The sequence below is a fragment of the Macrosteles quadrilineatus genome, unplaced genomic scaffold (genome assembly GCF_028750875.1).
Source record: "Macrosteles quadrilineatus isolate MER2022 unplaced genomic scaffold, UCM_ALF_1.0 Scaffold_8__2_contigs__length_117827958, whole genome shotgun sequence".
NCBI classification, from domain to species: Eukaryota; Metazoa; Arthropoda; class Insecta; order Hemiptera; family Cicadellidae; genus Macrosteles; species Macrosteles quadrilineatus.
This window is the reverse complement of record NW_026542601.1, coordinates 51,199,048-51,216,757: the sequence shown is the minus strand read 5'-3', so window position 1 is coordinate 51,216,757 and position 17,710 is coordinate 51,199,048. Positions and strand designations below refer to the sequence as shown.

The 17,710-nt window shown below is 34.6% G+C and overlaps 1 protein-coding gene across 1 annotated transcript; it reads right to left on the bottom strand.

Moving 5' to 3' along the window:
- Nucleotides 1-2,739: 2,739 nt before the first annotated feature.
- Nucleotides 2,740-3,863, bottom strand: LOC128999643 (serine/threonine-protein phosphatase alpha-2 isoform-like). The gene has a single exon (XM_054426256.1). The coding sequence runs from the start codon at nt 3,818-3,820 to the stop codon at nt 2,849-2,851; it is 972 nt and encodes a 323-aa protein (XP_054282231.1). The 5' UTR covers nt 3,821-3,863; the 3' UTR covers nt 2,740-2,848.
- Nucleotides 3,864-17,710: the final 13,847 nt, after the last annotated feature.

Below are 17,710 nucleotides of genomic sequence, written 5' to 3'. Positions count from 1 at the left end.
AACCTTTTGCACTTAAAAATCTAATTACAGCGCGCACTTCACAGTCGGCGGCAGTCTCAATTGGCGGCACCATTTTGAATGCTCGATACCGGATGTAAACAGGGCCGATTGTTGTCGAATTTTCGGCTAGGGCTTGCCAATAGATGCACATGTACAGCGAAAGTGTCCAAAATGCCAATCGCAGCGCTGCAACGGAGAAATTTAAAAACGGTACTTACTTAAAAAAAACATGCCTCGTACTTCCAGAAAACCTAAGTAATTCTTATAATAAAGTATTTTTAAGTTTAGACAAAGCCTATGTGAACAACACTACTTTTTGAAGTAAATTTAGCCCAGGTACATTGTAATTTGGCAAATATCACGTTCAGCAATAGGCTCACCCACCTAAGCCGGAAATGCACAACATAATATGTTGTTCTTAAGAATTACTTTCAAAAATGGTATGCGTTGCTTCTAAATAGTACGAACGTCCGGTAGTATATTGAGTCATTCAATATCCTAACTCAACCACGAGAGAAAATTTCAGGTGTTTCCGCAGGACAAAGGGTGAATCACGGGTAGAGAGAGGATCAAGACAAATTATGTACAATCATGCATAAGCAATAGTCGTCATGCCTTCAAAGCTATTTTAAAATTATTCAAACTGTACCTGCAAAACAAAATACTGTACATGATTTAATAATTCTGAAACGCAGAGAGAATGTTTACCTGTCTCACATAATATAATATGATTTTAATCATAATAAAATAATGAAAATTTAGTTCCGTACTATTTAGTGATAAATATTTAATTTGTATTAATCTGCACTTAGAAAAATATGCAGTTTGTTTGTATTTAAAATGGGCTGATTAACGTCGGACAAAAACAAATTGTTTTTAAGATAACTTTTTCGAATACTTCATACAGTATCTTGCATTGTCTCTGTTAAAAGTTAAAATATTTATAGTTTCAAAACTACTCCTTTCATTTTCACTTTTAAGTGGTATATTCAGTGAGGAGTAATTTACTCGCAGGGTCGACCTAGCCATTGTCTCTTTTAATCCGTATAAGTAGGGGATTAGTTCCTTGCACGGGTAGGACCGAGGAGCGCAAGGTACCTCTGCGCTCCTCGGTCCTACCCCTACGGTTTTTATTTATGACCTCCCATTAGAGGAGGTATTGTGCGCTCCTTGGTCCGCGAATCGGGTTGCCAAGTAACTATGTTGGATGAACAAAATAACAAGGAAAAAGTAAACAAAAGACTTGTCACGTGTGTTTAAAACAAGTAATCCACAGTATATAAGCAAATTAAAAAATACAGTACAAAGGAAAAAACTTCAATAATTAATTGTAAACTATTGAGCAAAGATTACACTGAAGATTAGGGGGAAATATCTCCGATCAAATACTGATTATTTTGCTAATCCCTCTCCCACGAAAACTTAATCTCCAATGTACTGAGGCATTCAAAGTAAACTAACTAAAAAAAATCGTTGGCACAAGACATTTTGAAACTAATATGATTTCGTTTATATCATACTAGTTGTTTTCCCGTTTTTCGCAACAGGACAAGAATACTTGAGAGAATAATGTGTGTCTCGAAATCTACTGTAAAAAAAGTTACACACACTTACCATGCTAATTATACAGACAAATCTCAATCGTAATTTTTTTCAATGAAAATCTCTTGTGTTTTTGCTATAAACATTGTGGCAAATCAAAACATTAACTCAGGGAAAAGTAAACAAACTAATGTAAACAGCTGATACATCTTCAATATTATTTTAATTCATATGTTTTGTTAGTTATCAAATCTTACTAAAGTTCTTTCAAAATCCCTGACTTATGTGCCTTTAAGATGGTCCCAGGATTAAGATCTGAGAGTTATCACGAAATTGAAGGTGTATAAACCTACTCCATGAAATTCTACATTCGCCAAGTTTCGTGGCGATTGGTCCTGTGGTGTTTGGGTATATATCACTGCAAACAAATATACAAACAAACCAACATCCTCTTTTATACTTATAGATTTTTATCTGCTGTCATTGGTGAGCATAAAAGTCGAACAACTGGTTTCAATGACTAGAGGGGAGAACATTTCTGTTCGAGTAGCACTTAAACTTAGCAAAATCATAAAAGTGTATCTTATTTTCGTATAATTACATGCTTTTACATTACATAGTTGTTATTGTTTCAGCGATTAAATGTGAATGATTTGTAATATTTTTTTTGTAAATTATACAATTTCTGTACGATTATTTTCACTATTTAACTGAACTAACAAAAGCCGAGCAAGGCTCGGTCCCCCGTTACTAATAATAGGTACCTATCGCTTAGCTATTCATAGAGTGAAATGTCTAGTATAGAAATAGCTTTCTTCGTTACATTGCAAACCTATCAGAATTTTAATACTAGTAGGTTGGTGAACCTACATCCTTTTAGGTAGGCTCAGATCCACTGGGCACTGCTTCACTTAGCAATTTCCCATTGTTGATTGACGGGATTCAATCCCGGACCTCCAGGAATGAAGGGTAACTAAGCAAGCGTACAGGTGGCTCTTGTACAGATGTAGCTTAAGATTTAGGATTACGTCAGCTGTAAGCCAATATTTGGGAATGTTTCCTTAGGAGATCAAGTAAATAAGAAAAGTAAATAAAAGTAATTTCGGTTATCAACATATGTTTATGGTCTTTTTGTCTATGGTAATACTATCTGATGAAACCGTACGTACGTAATCCACTCTGAACAGTTACTAGGAGTTCACTCTATTTGAATATATTTGTCGCCAAACAAGTTGCTCTGACATTCAACCTTGCAGTTTCCTAAACGTAATATACGCATACAAAATCCACGTTCTTTCTCTCACCTTTATTTTTTCGTGATAGAATTCCTTAAAGACGTCTCTACCTTTGGAAACTTGTAATATTGTGACGCTCTCGTGGATTCGTGAGGTTTTAAAACTTGAAAAGAACACTTGAGATCCTCCCCCACCGTCATCATAGCACCAGCGTTGTCGAACTGCCCGCAATAGTTGGGTGCGGAGAATATAGTTACAAGTTTTCTATTGGCAAAAAACTCATAGCCATCTTCAACAACTTGATGACCTCTTGCGATCAAATCCATGTCAAACTTCGCGAGGAATCTCAAAATGACTTCATTTCCAAAGGTGAATGAAACCCCTCGGTCATTCTCACCCCAACCTGCTATATCTTCCGATGGATCAGCCCAGAGAAGGTCACAGAGAAGACCTTGGTCAGGAATGTCCGTGGGTCGTTTAATACGCCTGATGTGATCCATACTCTTTAGATCCGGACTGAGTCCTCCGTGGCAACAAAAGATCTTCTCATCAATAATCGCAGCAACTGGAAGGCAGTTGAAACACTCACAGAAGGTCTTCCACAATTTGACGCTGTATCTCCTTTTGCACTCGTCGTAGAATCCGTAGATTCTATTGATACTTGCACACTCATGGTTGCCTCTGAGAAGAAAGAAGTTTTCAGGGTACTTTATCTTGTAGCACATGAGGAGACAAATTGTTTCAATAGATTGTTTACCTCTGTCGACATAGTCACCGAGGAAGAGATAGTTGACACTGGGAGGGAATCCACCGGCTGCGAAGAGACGAAGAAGATCGTCGTACTGCCCGTGGATGTCGCCGCAGATTTTCAACGGTGCGTCAAGTTCCAGAAGCATCGGCTGAGATAAGAAGATCTCTCGTGACTTGGATATGAGGTGACGAACCTCAAAGTCTGATAGTTGAACGTTCTTACCAGGCTGCAGCTGTCGAACTCCTTGTAACAGACGGTCTGTAATCGAGTCTATGTTCACTTTGGCATCCATTAGTCGAGTTCTAGTTGATGAAATTCGTATTGTGTATTTGGAAACTTCGTGTGTTGCAAAACATCATTTATGTTATGTTTTCCATATGTTAACTGTAAATATTGTCATAGACGTAAATTAATGTTAATCATATGGTCAAGAAATGATGCATGCATTAGAAAGTTACGTGATGTTTACGTAGCAATAGTAGAAAGCCTTCAACTAGACGACTTCTAGTTCTTGGTGTTTTCTTTGCCATCTTCACTATTACTCTCATAGCTGTGAACATTTCTCATTATTTAATTATTGTACATTCCTAGCAGTTGTTTAATTAATTTGAAATATGAACTTATTACTTATTATATGAATTTATTAAAAATTATTTATTATTTGCTATTATTTATTATCTATACTTATTTAATACTGTACGCAAGCAGGATTTTTGTGACAATTACTCCTCTGAAACTACTGAACCGATTGTCATGTTTTTGGTGTAATTGGGAAGAACGTAGCGTGAAGTTGTGCAGGAAACTTTTTTTTTTTTTGGGAAATAATGAGTGAGTGAGGCCCTGGAGCCCTTTAAAGTTTCGTATTTCTCCATAAGATTAACATTGGAAACAAAAATTGTTATGAAACTCCAGCTGTTGTCAGAAATCAAAAGTGAGAAGAAGAATCCTAAAAAGTCAATAAGTATGCTAATATAGTATTATAACAGTTTGCTACAAATATTTACTTAGCAATTTTTGCTCGAATTCGAGCAACAGGGACACTAGTATGAATAAATACGCTATGAAAATATCATTTATTGTTTTGTACGAAAAAAAATCCTTGCTCCTACTATCTCGACTTCAGACATTGGCATAATCTCATTGGCATAATTTTACTGACACAAAATTATTTTGTTGCATAAGTATTATCTTTATTTATCATAATTTTGTCACAATTTATATATTCCTTTACAGCGACGGCTAGTATACTGTTGTTTGCCATTTAATGAACTCACCAAAGAAACAATATATGATTCTGATTTCTCACGAGAGGACACTTCTGGTTAAATTCCTACGGACCAAGCAACACTACAGGGTTAAAACTAAATTCATTGCTAGAGTCTCGATTAGAAAGTTGTCAACTCTGACAAACCAGGTGTCTAACCATAGTGGTAAACGACATTTACAGACGGTTGCAACTGAATTGATTCATAATTAGATGAACGTGAAGTAGTCAAAGCCGTACGAGGAGGCGTCGTTCCCATACCGTTGGTTTTGAAGCGTTGGAAATTATTAAAACTTTATACCGTAGCTGTTAAACGTACAATACATATTCTCCTGTTAAAGCCGTTTATTATGCTTTTCTCACAAAAAATACGTAAAAATGAAAATACAATAGTATTAAACACACACTTAGGGACCTACAATAACTTTTGAACCGTAAATTTTACAGCAATGGGGGTTTGCACTATGTGTTTAAGAATTATAAGGACCATCACATACAAATTTCAATCAAAACAGGGTTTTTTCAAAAATACGATTTTCTTTCATTTCATGGGGGTTCGATAATAAATTCGGTTAATGGGATGATAACATAAGTTACAATAACTTTTGAACCATAATTTTTACATGAACGGGGTTCTATCATTTTGTTCAGAATTTAAAGGGCTACAACATACTAAATTTTTATCAACATCTTTCGGGCCATTTTGGAGAAAGTTCGCCATGTTCGCGCATGGGATTTTATAAAAAAATCACCATTAAAAATCAAAATTTCAAAAAAATTAAAAAGAAACTGGAGGTACCATGGAATAGAATTGACATACCAAATTTCATCAAAATCGGACCACAGGACCGGACGGTGTGGTCTGTAGTTCTGTCTGTGTACACATCCACACACACAGACAGACAAACACACGAACAGACATCACTTCGAAAACCACTTTTTTGTTTCAGAGGGGCTCAAAACGGATATATTTTAAAATTCGAAAATTTTGACGAAAACAATGTTTTCTCCATTTATGCCTACTTTGTCATGGGGGGGGGGGGTAAAAGATACACGAATAACTAAGCCTTCCATTGACCAAAAATCAATATTATTGCTCGAAATTCGTAATTTGAATTTAACTATTGATGCAAGTTGAATAGTCCAATAGACAATGATACTATCTAATAATTGCACAAAATACACACAAAACCCTATTACACAAACAGGTCTACGCTAATGCAGTATAAAATATACGTTTCCCTAACATGGATTTTAATCAAACCAAGAAGTCCTACGTTGCGAGGCGGCATTCTTCCACGAAAACTGAAATTATATAAAACCAACGTGCAGCAGTCGACTAGGTGGTGGTTTCCGGCCAACCTTCTCTCTTAATATCAGGTAATTTCTGCGGATTTTTATACCTAAGTGCGTGTGCAGGTGCTAAGCTGCTCGCTGCAGGCGATTGCAACCAAATTACACTGTCATTACATAGAGCAGCGTGGGTATGAGACGCCATTGACGCCATGGACAACTAGCAAAGTTTCACTTGGTATAGTTTTAGTTGCGTACACAGTCACATCCTTGTAGCGAATTTACCCAGAGTATTACCGTAGTATAGTAACAGACTACGGAAATATTACAGTATTATATTGTCTGTGGTATAGTGGTGATCTAACCTCAAATTGTCGTCTCAGAGTCCCCAGACGATTAGTTGCATGGTGTGTTTCCGTAAGCACAGCAACACGAATTTTTATGAGATTAAGATTTAATAATATATTTGAGTTCTTCATGCAGTATCATTCACCCATGGGAAATCATTTTTATGGAGGGGGAAGGAGTAAAATCCTTAATATAAACTGTTCCTTCCAAATTTGGTTTTCAAACATGACAGGGGTTTTTTATGGTCCTAAATCGACCACACGACAGATTATCATGATTTTTGTGTTGAAAGAAAGATAATTTTGAAAGGAAGGGAATGTCGGATTGGGTTCGTTTATGTTCCTTAATTTTAGATTAGGGTTTCAGTTTTCTTAGAAATTAAGTTTTTGATATATATTATCATGGACAAAAATAATTAAATATTTATTCTGTCTATAATATTATATAAGATGCTTTTTATGTCTGTTACAACTAACTGTCAACTGTCAGCATGTTTAGGTTATGCACATCTTTCAATCATTATTTTAATATTTTAATCCGAGCTATAGACACATTTATTTGGAATTATAATCATCTCTAAATAGTTAAACACTTTGTCATCAAATCATCGGTTGCTAGAGGTAACATGTCAAGTATTATCCCACTGTGGTGGTCGAATATTGCCTATTCGTCGTTGTAGCTCTTGATCGTCACAGACATAACCAATAATCCCATGAATGGCAGTCAACGGGAGCAGGGGCCGTATCAAAGGCAATCTCACGGTAAAGTGGAGCTATAAAGCTGATGTATGGAGACGCTAGCACGGCGTAAACCAAGCAGACTATAACGTACCAATCGATTGGTTTATTTATGTCGTAGTTTCTTTGAACTGACTGATCGCCAAGTGTTTCTATGCTTTCCACGCCGGACAAACTCATTGTAGATATTGTGTGTGCTTGGAATACAACTAAAATCTTTCTTAAGTTTCCTTCGATGTGAAAAGTCTTTGTTTTTGATACTTCAAGTAGACTTAGGACATCTCATCGTATTGTAATGAAGCATTTTTTGTGTCTAGTCTAAAAGCGTTGGTGTTGGTACGTTCAAATACGCTGATGTTGACGAATTTTTTATATTACAGTGAATTTTATCTGTGCTCTTTTTACTATTTGACAATTATAATAAGGATTTGTTGAGTAACCACTGGCAAATAGATCGTTGTATTTCGTCTTAAAAGATTTAAGTTTTGTTAAAAATCAATATATGTAAATTAATTGTAAACATAAAAACTTGCCGGTGGAGGGTAACCTACATACCAAGTAGAAACTTACATAAAAATTATATTTGTAAACGAGTATGGACATTTCTTGTAAAGGTAAAAACGTTCTCACAACACTTCTTCTAGCTTAGTTAAACATTAACATTATTTCATCACGGCAAGGGTAGTAACGAATAAATTTAGAAATCAACTTATACCCCTTTCTACTATTATTTCATGCAATAATTTGTGTTTTCTAAACGGTTAGAATTTGTTTTTGCGTTTTGTATATTCCACAATAAAAATTGTGACTTCTTTTTGCATTGAAAAATAATTTATCTTTGTCAAGTTAGGAACAACACCTTGATATCAAACTTTCACATTCTTTAATAAGAAGTGGAATAATTTAGTCAACAGGAGCGTGCCCAAATGTAGCTGGCCATAATACACGTCAAAAAAGGCTTCACATTTTAATATAGCTTGACAATTTTTCTAACAGTATCCAACGTCAATGGTATGTTTACGAGTTGTACGCCCGATGTCCAAGCGCATTCGGGAGAATGAGAACGACTCGTGCCAACATCTGTTTTCATACCAACTTATTCCTGTGCGCATGCAATTTGCACTATTCATAAATAAGCAATCTTTCCCACGAGTTTTTACCGAAACCTCACGACCGGCAGTTATAATCCGCTACGCTCTCGAGGGCCAAACTGTAAATAACACTTTCTAGCTTGCAACCGCCGTGGAAGAGGGAATAACTTTACGATATCGTGCATTAACTATTAAGCGTAAATTCTGCGCTGAAAGCAATTCTCATATGGTATGCTATTGTTGTAATAGCTTATCATATGACTGGTATACAACAGGTTGGGTATAAGAAACGGAGATGTCATAACTTTGCCCGTTAAAATCAAGGATTTTAATTTCACTATTCTTTTGATCATTTTACTCGTCTGAATAATTCTAGAAGACCTATGGACTTTGGGACATCATAGTCTAACTATTTAATCTATGGCATGATTCCAAGCAAGTTATGAGCTGGTACAAACTAGAGTTAACTGTAGTGATCAAATTAGTTAAGAATCAAGAATCAAAATTTTATTCCAGTAGACACATACCCTACATGCATATGGACCCATCAAAAAGTGGATTACATGCTGCAAAAACACAAGTCAGAGATAAATACAGTACATAAAAAATTCAGGCATTAACAAACAAATCAAATAAGTTATAAAGGTCATTTATGTTCGAATAAGTAGTTGCTGCACTGAAATGAGAACCCACGACATCATCAGGAGGCGGATCATTTCTCATATATTTAATGGTTTTTATACGTGCGTTTATAAAGGATATTGCGTGTGACGCAGAACCGGATTTTGCTAATATTTAGAGTAATAGGTCCACCGTGGATTCACACTGAAGATATTCTAGCTTATAATGCACAGTTAAAGGTTTGATGTGATATGGTGCTGGGAAAAACCCGTGAGATAAAAAATCAAATTTGTCAATGCGCAATTTTAGTGATTCCCCAAGTAGATCCCTCCTCTTAAACATAAACTTTCATACGCGTATGTTCTATTATATATTTACAAATCAATACCTAAACGCTCTAAAATACCAACCAGTGTTCATTTTCTTCCTGATACTGTGAGATTAAAACTTCAAATAAAGAAATATCAGTGAAAAGTGCTGAGGTTTATTAAAAAAGAATTAGAAATATAATCCTGAAATATCAGGAAAAAAGTAAAGTATTTCGTGTCATTTCAATAAGCGTGCATCAAATTACAGCATTATGAAACCTTTTGATTTTATTCAGGTTCTGAATCTCAACACATAATGTAACATCAGTGACCTCTGCACAGACCGGAAACACAACTCAAGAGAGCAGGCTGATTGGGGGGCCGAGCTTCATCTATCAGAAGATAAAGACCAGTAGATTATAGACTAGCGACACGTGGATTGACCATGATCATCATGGGGATGGGAGGGGGGGGGGTAGCGGGTAGTTCTAGACTATAGACATCTAGCAACAATCAACCACGCAACTCTACTTCTGCTCATTGCGGAAAATAGCACACTGGATGTGGATAGGAAACTGGCATATCTTGTTAACGAAAATGAATTAGTTAGGACAGTTAGTGTGTGCACCCTAATCTTCAATTCACAAGAGGAAAAATATTATTTGTCGTTTATCGTTAATATTATCATTATTATCAACTGGCTGGGTAGCTGAGTGGTTATAGTGCTCTCCTAACAATCAAGATGCCGGTTCGATCCTGAGAAAAGTGACTAGCTTTTGATAGTTCAAAACTGGACCCAGCTGTCTCAATCATTGGACCTTAAATAACGATTCAGGCCAAAGAAGTAGCTGATCCTAGTCAGTGACAAAGCCACGCAGATAATCTCACTTTATTATATCACTCTCCTTGCATTCGTATTCAACTTTGAAATATGCAACTTGATGTGCGTCATCTGTCTTAATGACATGAGTCTAGTTTTTAACCATCAAAAACCTGCATGTATCATGATCAAATCAATATACTTGTTATTGTCAGGCGAGTACTAAAAGCACTCACAAGTTGTAAATACAAAAAATAATTTTATTTAGTTGAACTAGTTTTACAATGAAATAACAAGTAGTTAATAACGAATACTGAATCAAAATGCACTCAAATAGGACACACTTGAAATTTTCTTCAGCTAATCAATAAGAATAATGAATGTTAAAGACAATATGTTTAATCTATGATTTTATCCTAGCACAGGTCGCTTGATGATGAGTCATTATCAGCTGCCCAGTTGTTTATTATACCCGCATAGTCTGATCTAACGAAGGTCTGGTGATGTTTGGTATCAATTATCAAGATATAGAACGCCGCCAGGAAAATAACATACCATTGCCATACGTAACATTTTGTTTTGACGAACAAAATATATGGATTGTCTTAACGATTCTATGGTTAGATAGAGCAATTAGCTTTGTATAATGCTATTCCAATAGTAAAGTTAATGCTTTACTTTACTGTTAATAGTCATCCCATCTACATGGACTAAGTAGATATACCCATAGCAGGATTATAGTTAAATACTGTAGAACATGGGTAAATTAGCATATCATAACCTAGCGTGTACTACTATTCTATTTAAGTTTGTCGTAGTTTGTTGTTCTTTGATGGGGTTGATCTTTTAGCACAAAATATAGTAAGGGTTTCAATGCATTGTGCTTCAATTGATAAACCAGTTGGTGTATAGCGGCTGTAGTAATAATAGAGATCGATGATAGCGAATTGACGATTTGTCCACCAGCACACCCTGTTTTGTAGCTCAATTTAACTACTAACTCCTTTTCCTTCTGAGACTGCACCTTGAATGTGGGAGTTTCTACTAAAAAGTAATGTATTTTTTCATTAAGATTAGATCAAAACTTTTTGGAGTAAAAAAAAACTAACCGTATCCCTCTGAGAAAAAATTTTAGGGGTCAGAGTGTTCGCTTTCAAATCTATAGGTCGCTATTCGGTACCAAGCGAGATCGTTTCAAAAACCAAATACCTTTAGTCATTGGGCTATCAATAAGCAGCTAGGGATGCTTTGATACAAAATAACAATGCACTATATTGTATACATATGTTACTTAACGATAACAGGGCTTAGATATACCGTCCCCTTGAAAAATCATAAAAATGTCAAAGGACGTATAATACACAAAATAAAAATAAACGTAATCCGTAGAACCATCTGAATTTCTACCGCATGAAAAGTCTATCCGATGTGAAAAATGTCTTCTTTGCGAGTATAAACCCTCTGTGTAAAATTGTACAGTCCCAGCCGAAATGAATACCTTCATAAATAGGGAAGTCCAATTTAAAAGTGTTAGAATCAATTTACCGTCGAGAGATTGAAAGGGGTTGTCACTAAGTATCTCAACGCAGGTTCAGGGACCCTGAAGCTACTGGTACGTTCATTGACACGTTTGCCTGCATTTCTTCTTGTATAAAATATATTGAGTGGAATCATAGTTAGATTCAATTAATAGACAAAGAATAACAAAAAACCGATATTATGTTGTTTTGTAAAAGAAAAGAAAATCAATAAATTAAAAATACGCGATTTTCTTCCTTAGCTGTATGACATGTTGGTCAACTTCTGCCAAATAACTGTTGGGATTTAAAGTCCGTATTAAAGGGGTTCAGATTATCAGTGGGCTTCAGAGGTGCGTAGCTAGGTGGGTGATTATAGTGCTTGCCTGACAATCAGATGTTGCAAGTTCGATCCTTAGAAAAGTCACAATCTGCGTTTAACAATCATTGATTGTTTATATAGGAAAATGAAATATATTATCCTGGCTATAGAAACAGTTGCCCTCGTTTTAACAAAGCTACGCAAGACATCCACTACATTCTATACACTGACTGCAGTATAACTATAAATCAGCACTTGACCCGACAAAACCGCATAGAAAAACTTGGGGAAAATTCATAATAAATTCACCATACGAAGGATACGTTCCGTAACAGATTAAAACAGTTCAAAAATACGCTTTTTCGAGTCAAACTTGCGCTTCGGAATAATAGCCTGGAATATTCCCATATACTTAAAATATTCGTCATGACTAGAAACCTTGCGTAAACCTATCTATCATTTCATAAAATGCCCTTTAAGGTCGTAATGCCTACATATATAATATAATAGCTACATTTATATACCTAATCAAAATTCTACGAAAATTGGCATTAGGAATCCTGAAAAATCTACAACCACAAGATCATTGTAAACGATATTCATCAATAATAACACCCTTACAGTACCCAACAACATTGATTGTGAAAAACTAGTAAAATACACCATATCATGTATTCAACATTTGTAATACTCTCCCATGTAAAATAAAACTGATAAAATCTAAAAAAATGTTTTTTAAAACGGTCCAAAAATATCTAATCCAGAAAACTTATTAAAAATTAGATTAGTTCTTCGATGAGCATCACTGCTCACCATACAGAACGGCCCCAAAACGAACCCATAAACACACCATACACAGACACACACACACCAAACACTACAATGAACAAAGACGATGAGGATCTTATTCCCTACGACTACGGCGAAGAGTAGGCCTACCAATGAAGGTAAAAGATCAAAGTTAGGTAGGCTAAACTCTCATCCTCCATTCATATAAGGGTTAAAATACGCCCAGTTGTGTTCATATCTCAAATGGTAATTTACGTTACTTTATGGAGGAACATAAGCTACTACTTATTCTTCCTCTCTTAAAAAGACGCTAAAAACTCGTTTCTGATCTTTCTTCTTCTCCTGTATAATCTGTGTGGGAAGAATGTGTTCATGTGATGTCGCTAATACATCACATCACAACAAATACTTTTACCAATCACAGATCATAGTTCCCAGAATCCCCTCGATCAGGGAGGTGTCAAGATACATTATTTATCACCTTCGAGCCGACGTGAGGAGAATCAATCATCTCTCTGATTCTTCTCAGTTGGTTGTCATTCAATGTTGTTCAGTTCCGTAGCTTATCTCATCCCGTATTTTGACTTGCGCCGATACTGCAATAACAGCTGTTACAATATACGTTCTGAGTCTAAAGTTGTTCACCCTTAGGGCAAGAAAGTGTTCACTTTTAGCCATATTTACCAGGTTATTTTGAGCCATGTTTGCAAAATGGCATGCTTTTGTTGTACTTCCCCAGCTGTAACATTAGTCCGGTCACAAAATGCAGGCGAATTAATGGGAAAGTTCTGCTACTACTTAAAAATACCCCCGCCGCAGCAAACCTGCCGTCTAAGCGAATTTCCATTTGGCTGAATTGATTTTCAATTGATCTATTTAAATAACATTAGGTTTAACGAGTACCTAGGTTTGCTGCTACAAGGAAACTAATAAAGTGTGTTTTTAGTAAAATATTGATAGCTTACTGATCAAAATATATCCATAAACAAGCAAACTACAACATTTTACAATATTCTCCATAAGAATAACATGGGAATTTTAAATTTACCATTTTTTTTGTTTTCTCCGTAACCAATAACCGTACAAAAACGCTTTGATATACTGAATTGTTTGTTTTTTTAAGCTCTTTAAGAAGGTTTAGAGAAAAATTGGGAAATTTTGTGTTTTGAGAGTCAAAAGTGAGAAAAACCAATTTTTACCCCATAAAACCCCCCATAAAACCCTGTTCCCATGGTCCGATCATGCTGGATCGCGAACTCATTCAAGTTTATCCCGCCTTACACCTTCAAACCAAATTCATCAAAATCGGATAAAAATTACTCAAGTTATCGTGTTCACGGACACATATATATATATATATATACATATATAAAAATTTGAACGAATGGTGTTTTTGGCCTCTGGGGACATCAAAATGAAAAAGTAAATCGGTCCCGGGCCTAAGTCTTACCATGAGACCTACGGTAATAGCTACTTCCCTATAGGGAAATTCGCTAAAAATAAACAGTATCAGCAATCTGACACATACTTTCTCCCATCCCTTGTCAATTAACTTTATAAGTGTAATTCTTATAAGATAAGTGGTGGGAGTAACTATAATTAATTTATAGGAGAAATCACAAAAAATGTAATAGCTTTTGAACCGTAGTGTTTACAGCAATGGGGATTGCTTACAACAGAGTGGAGTTGGATTTTTTAGAATTAAGGACCTTAACAGACAAATTTTAATCAAAACCGGTTTTTACCAAATTTTCTGTTAAATTTAAAGGACAAAATTTTCTAAGGAATTTGAAACACTAAATTTCTATCAAAATTGTTCAAGACATTCTTAAGAAAATTTGATTTTTCCGGTAAATAAAGCTAAAACCACCTAAATCTTTTTAACAGAGTGTGTGTAGTGTAGTATGCTATAGTTTGATTTTAAATGCTCTCAAGGAGTAATCTATAAAAACACATCTTCACAAAGAGCATTTTCGAATAGCTCACAATTTTATATGCAGTAATGATTATGATACACAGGTAACAAGCAGGATTGAAATGACCAATTACTTGAGCCCTCCACCTGGCTGGGGGTCCCAATTATAAATGAAGCTATAAATAACATCCTCAGGAACACTTCAAGGATGGCAGCAGATCCCCTGCTTCAAAGGCTTCGATTGATAACATGTGCGAATATTTATTAGAGAATTTCCCCTACAGGGAACAAGCTATTACCGTAGTACTCATGGTAAGACCTGGACCCGGGACCGATTTACTTTTTCGTTTTGAGGTACCTAGAGACCAAAATCACCATCCGTTCAAATTCATATATATATATATATATTTTAAATATTTAAGTAAATAAGTACAACTGAGCACCCTGAATATTATATTTTATAAAAAAAGAAGTGACATGTTTCGGACATTAGTCCATTTTAAAACTTCAAAATACATTAAACACTTAACCATTGTTTATATTGTTTGTTTGTAAATAAATATGATTTATATATACAGATGGTTTATAGAACTAGACAGGATTTGGAAAAACTTTTTTGTTACTGATTATTTAGTTTTAAAATTTGGTCAAAGATTGGGTTTCTTGAAGGAATTTGGCTATTTAAAATATGATTTGGATTTTTTAGATTTTCTTCGTATATGAAATATTCTTCAGTTGAATCCATTCGATTTCCTTTGTTTAAAACTTTTAGAATTTTCATGTTGTTTTTAAATTTGTGTAATTGTACTTATTTACTTAAATATTTAATATATCAGCAGCCCTATTAAGTGAACACCTAAATTAAAACATATATATATTTATATATTTGTCCGTTAGCGCGATAACTCGAGCAAAAATCATCCGATTTTGATGAAATATGGTACAAACATGTAAACCTACGTTTATTCGAACGAGTTCGCGAACCAGCATGATCGGACTATGGGAACAGGGGTTTATGGGGTAAAAATTGGTTTTTCCCATATTTGACCCTAAAAACTAAAAATTTAGCATTTTCTTTCCAGACCATTTTGTAGAGCTTAAAAACAAATAATTTAGTACATTGAAGCGTTATTATGCGCCTAATGGTTACGGAGAAAATTCCAAAAAACTGTAAATTTAAAATTCCCATGTTATTCTTATGGAGAATAAGTAAACTGTTGTAGTTTGCTTGTTTATGATCATATTTTGATCAAATTTGGGAAATGCATTCATGTCACACTAAACTATTAACATTTTACAAAAAAACACCTTTTTACCCTCGCTGTTGCAGCAAACCTAAGTACTCGTTAAACTAATGTTATTTAAATAGGGAATAAATGTGATATTTTTAAGGAGACATATTTTAGTGTAAATCGAATCAGGCAAATGGAAATTCGCTTAGTCAGCAGGTTTACTGCGGCAGGGGTATTTTTCCTATGTTACAGTTTTGATTGAATTTATATAATTTGGTTTGTCAAAATTGAAATGTGAAAATTGTATTTTGCAGTTAATCAAGCTAATGTTTCCCTAATTATTTAGATATTTTCAATGTTATATGCAAGGTTGTTAAGAAGTCAATTCTTTCAAAAGTAATTACTGTACATAGAAAAAACCAATTTCAAGAAAACAGACTACTTGAAACTATAATACCACTGAGTTAGGCCTAATACCACTTTAAAGATGTTTTAATACCATACCATTGATTCAATATTTTGAGCTTGTTCACTTTTCAAATCTCACTATCCACAGCAGTTATAAGAGATCAATGTGTTTTGGTCCAGCAACAACGTAACATTAGACCAAAGGAAACAGGCGAAAGTGAACAGAGGACGTACAGCATTAATTATAATCGGGCAGAAATCATCCTAGTTTGGCAAACAGAAAAATTGGGGCACAGGATGTGAACAGCACAAATAGTAATTGCAAGAACGCAAGAACTGAGCGACAAATTCTACACTTCCAGTTGAATTAGGGACTTCCCTAGGTTATTACATTTATAAAGAGGGAAAGTACTGTAACTTCAATTGACTATGGTATAGTAGTATGTTTTCTGTGCTATGGTAGGCACATATTATTGTTTGAAAAAGTTAGTAGCCTAAGGGAAACTGTATGGTAATTTATATTAATAATAAAAAAATAACATTTAGACAATTAAGTTTATTAGAACAAGTGTTTTTTTTAATTTTTTTGTATGATGACCGCTAAGAAATAGGTTTGCATTTATTTATAAAATAGATTGTTTTTGTAAGGAACCTCATTATTATTAAGTTCTATAAGATGTCTTATACAACTTTTATAAAGATAGATAATTAATTCACAAACAAACAGCCATTCCTCATTTTATACGATACATATAAGATTCTATATTCAAATCAATGGTTTTCTACCTGATTTAAAGTCTAATGGTCCGTAAAAGCTTTACGAAATTCAGACTGAGCTTAGCTAATGTTCATTGTCTAAATATTTAGTTCAAAAGCTCTACCCAATTCACGACCACGTGGATAAAAAGGTCCTCTAGATTCCATAGGAATCATAAAATGTCAGTAGAAACTGTAATAGTGCCTTAAAACACTTAAGTAATAAAGTTATTTAATTTATGTAGTGCAAATCCACTTAAGTCACCAAAGGGGAAATCAGAAAAGAGGTACAGTACCTTGTAGATTTTCATTAAGAAAATATCAGTCATTTGGGTACATGATAATGTACAATTTTCATTACAGCCATTTTGTAGATATTTATAATCTAATAATTTTGTACATTGAAGCGCTGTTGTACAATTAAATATTAAGGAGAAAATTACAAACAAAATGTAGGCTTACATTTTAAATTTCCACGTTCTTGTAATAGAGGAAAAAAATAGTCTACTAGATTGCTTGTATGTGTAGGCCCCCTATATGTTGATAAAATTTGGTAAATTTATTTATTTCATCCTATACTACATTCGGTCACAAAATGAAAAAAAATCTCATTAATTTTTCCCTAGTAACAAATATGTACTCGTTTAATGTAATGTTGCCTTGGGGAATAAATGACTTTTTATGGAAATATTTTAGTAAAAATCCAAATTCGCTTTGCCTGCAGGTTTGCTACAGCAAGGGTATTTATTTTCTCTTTCTGC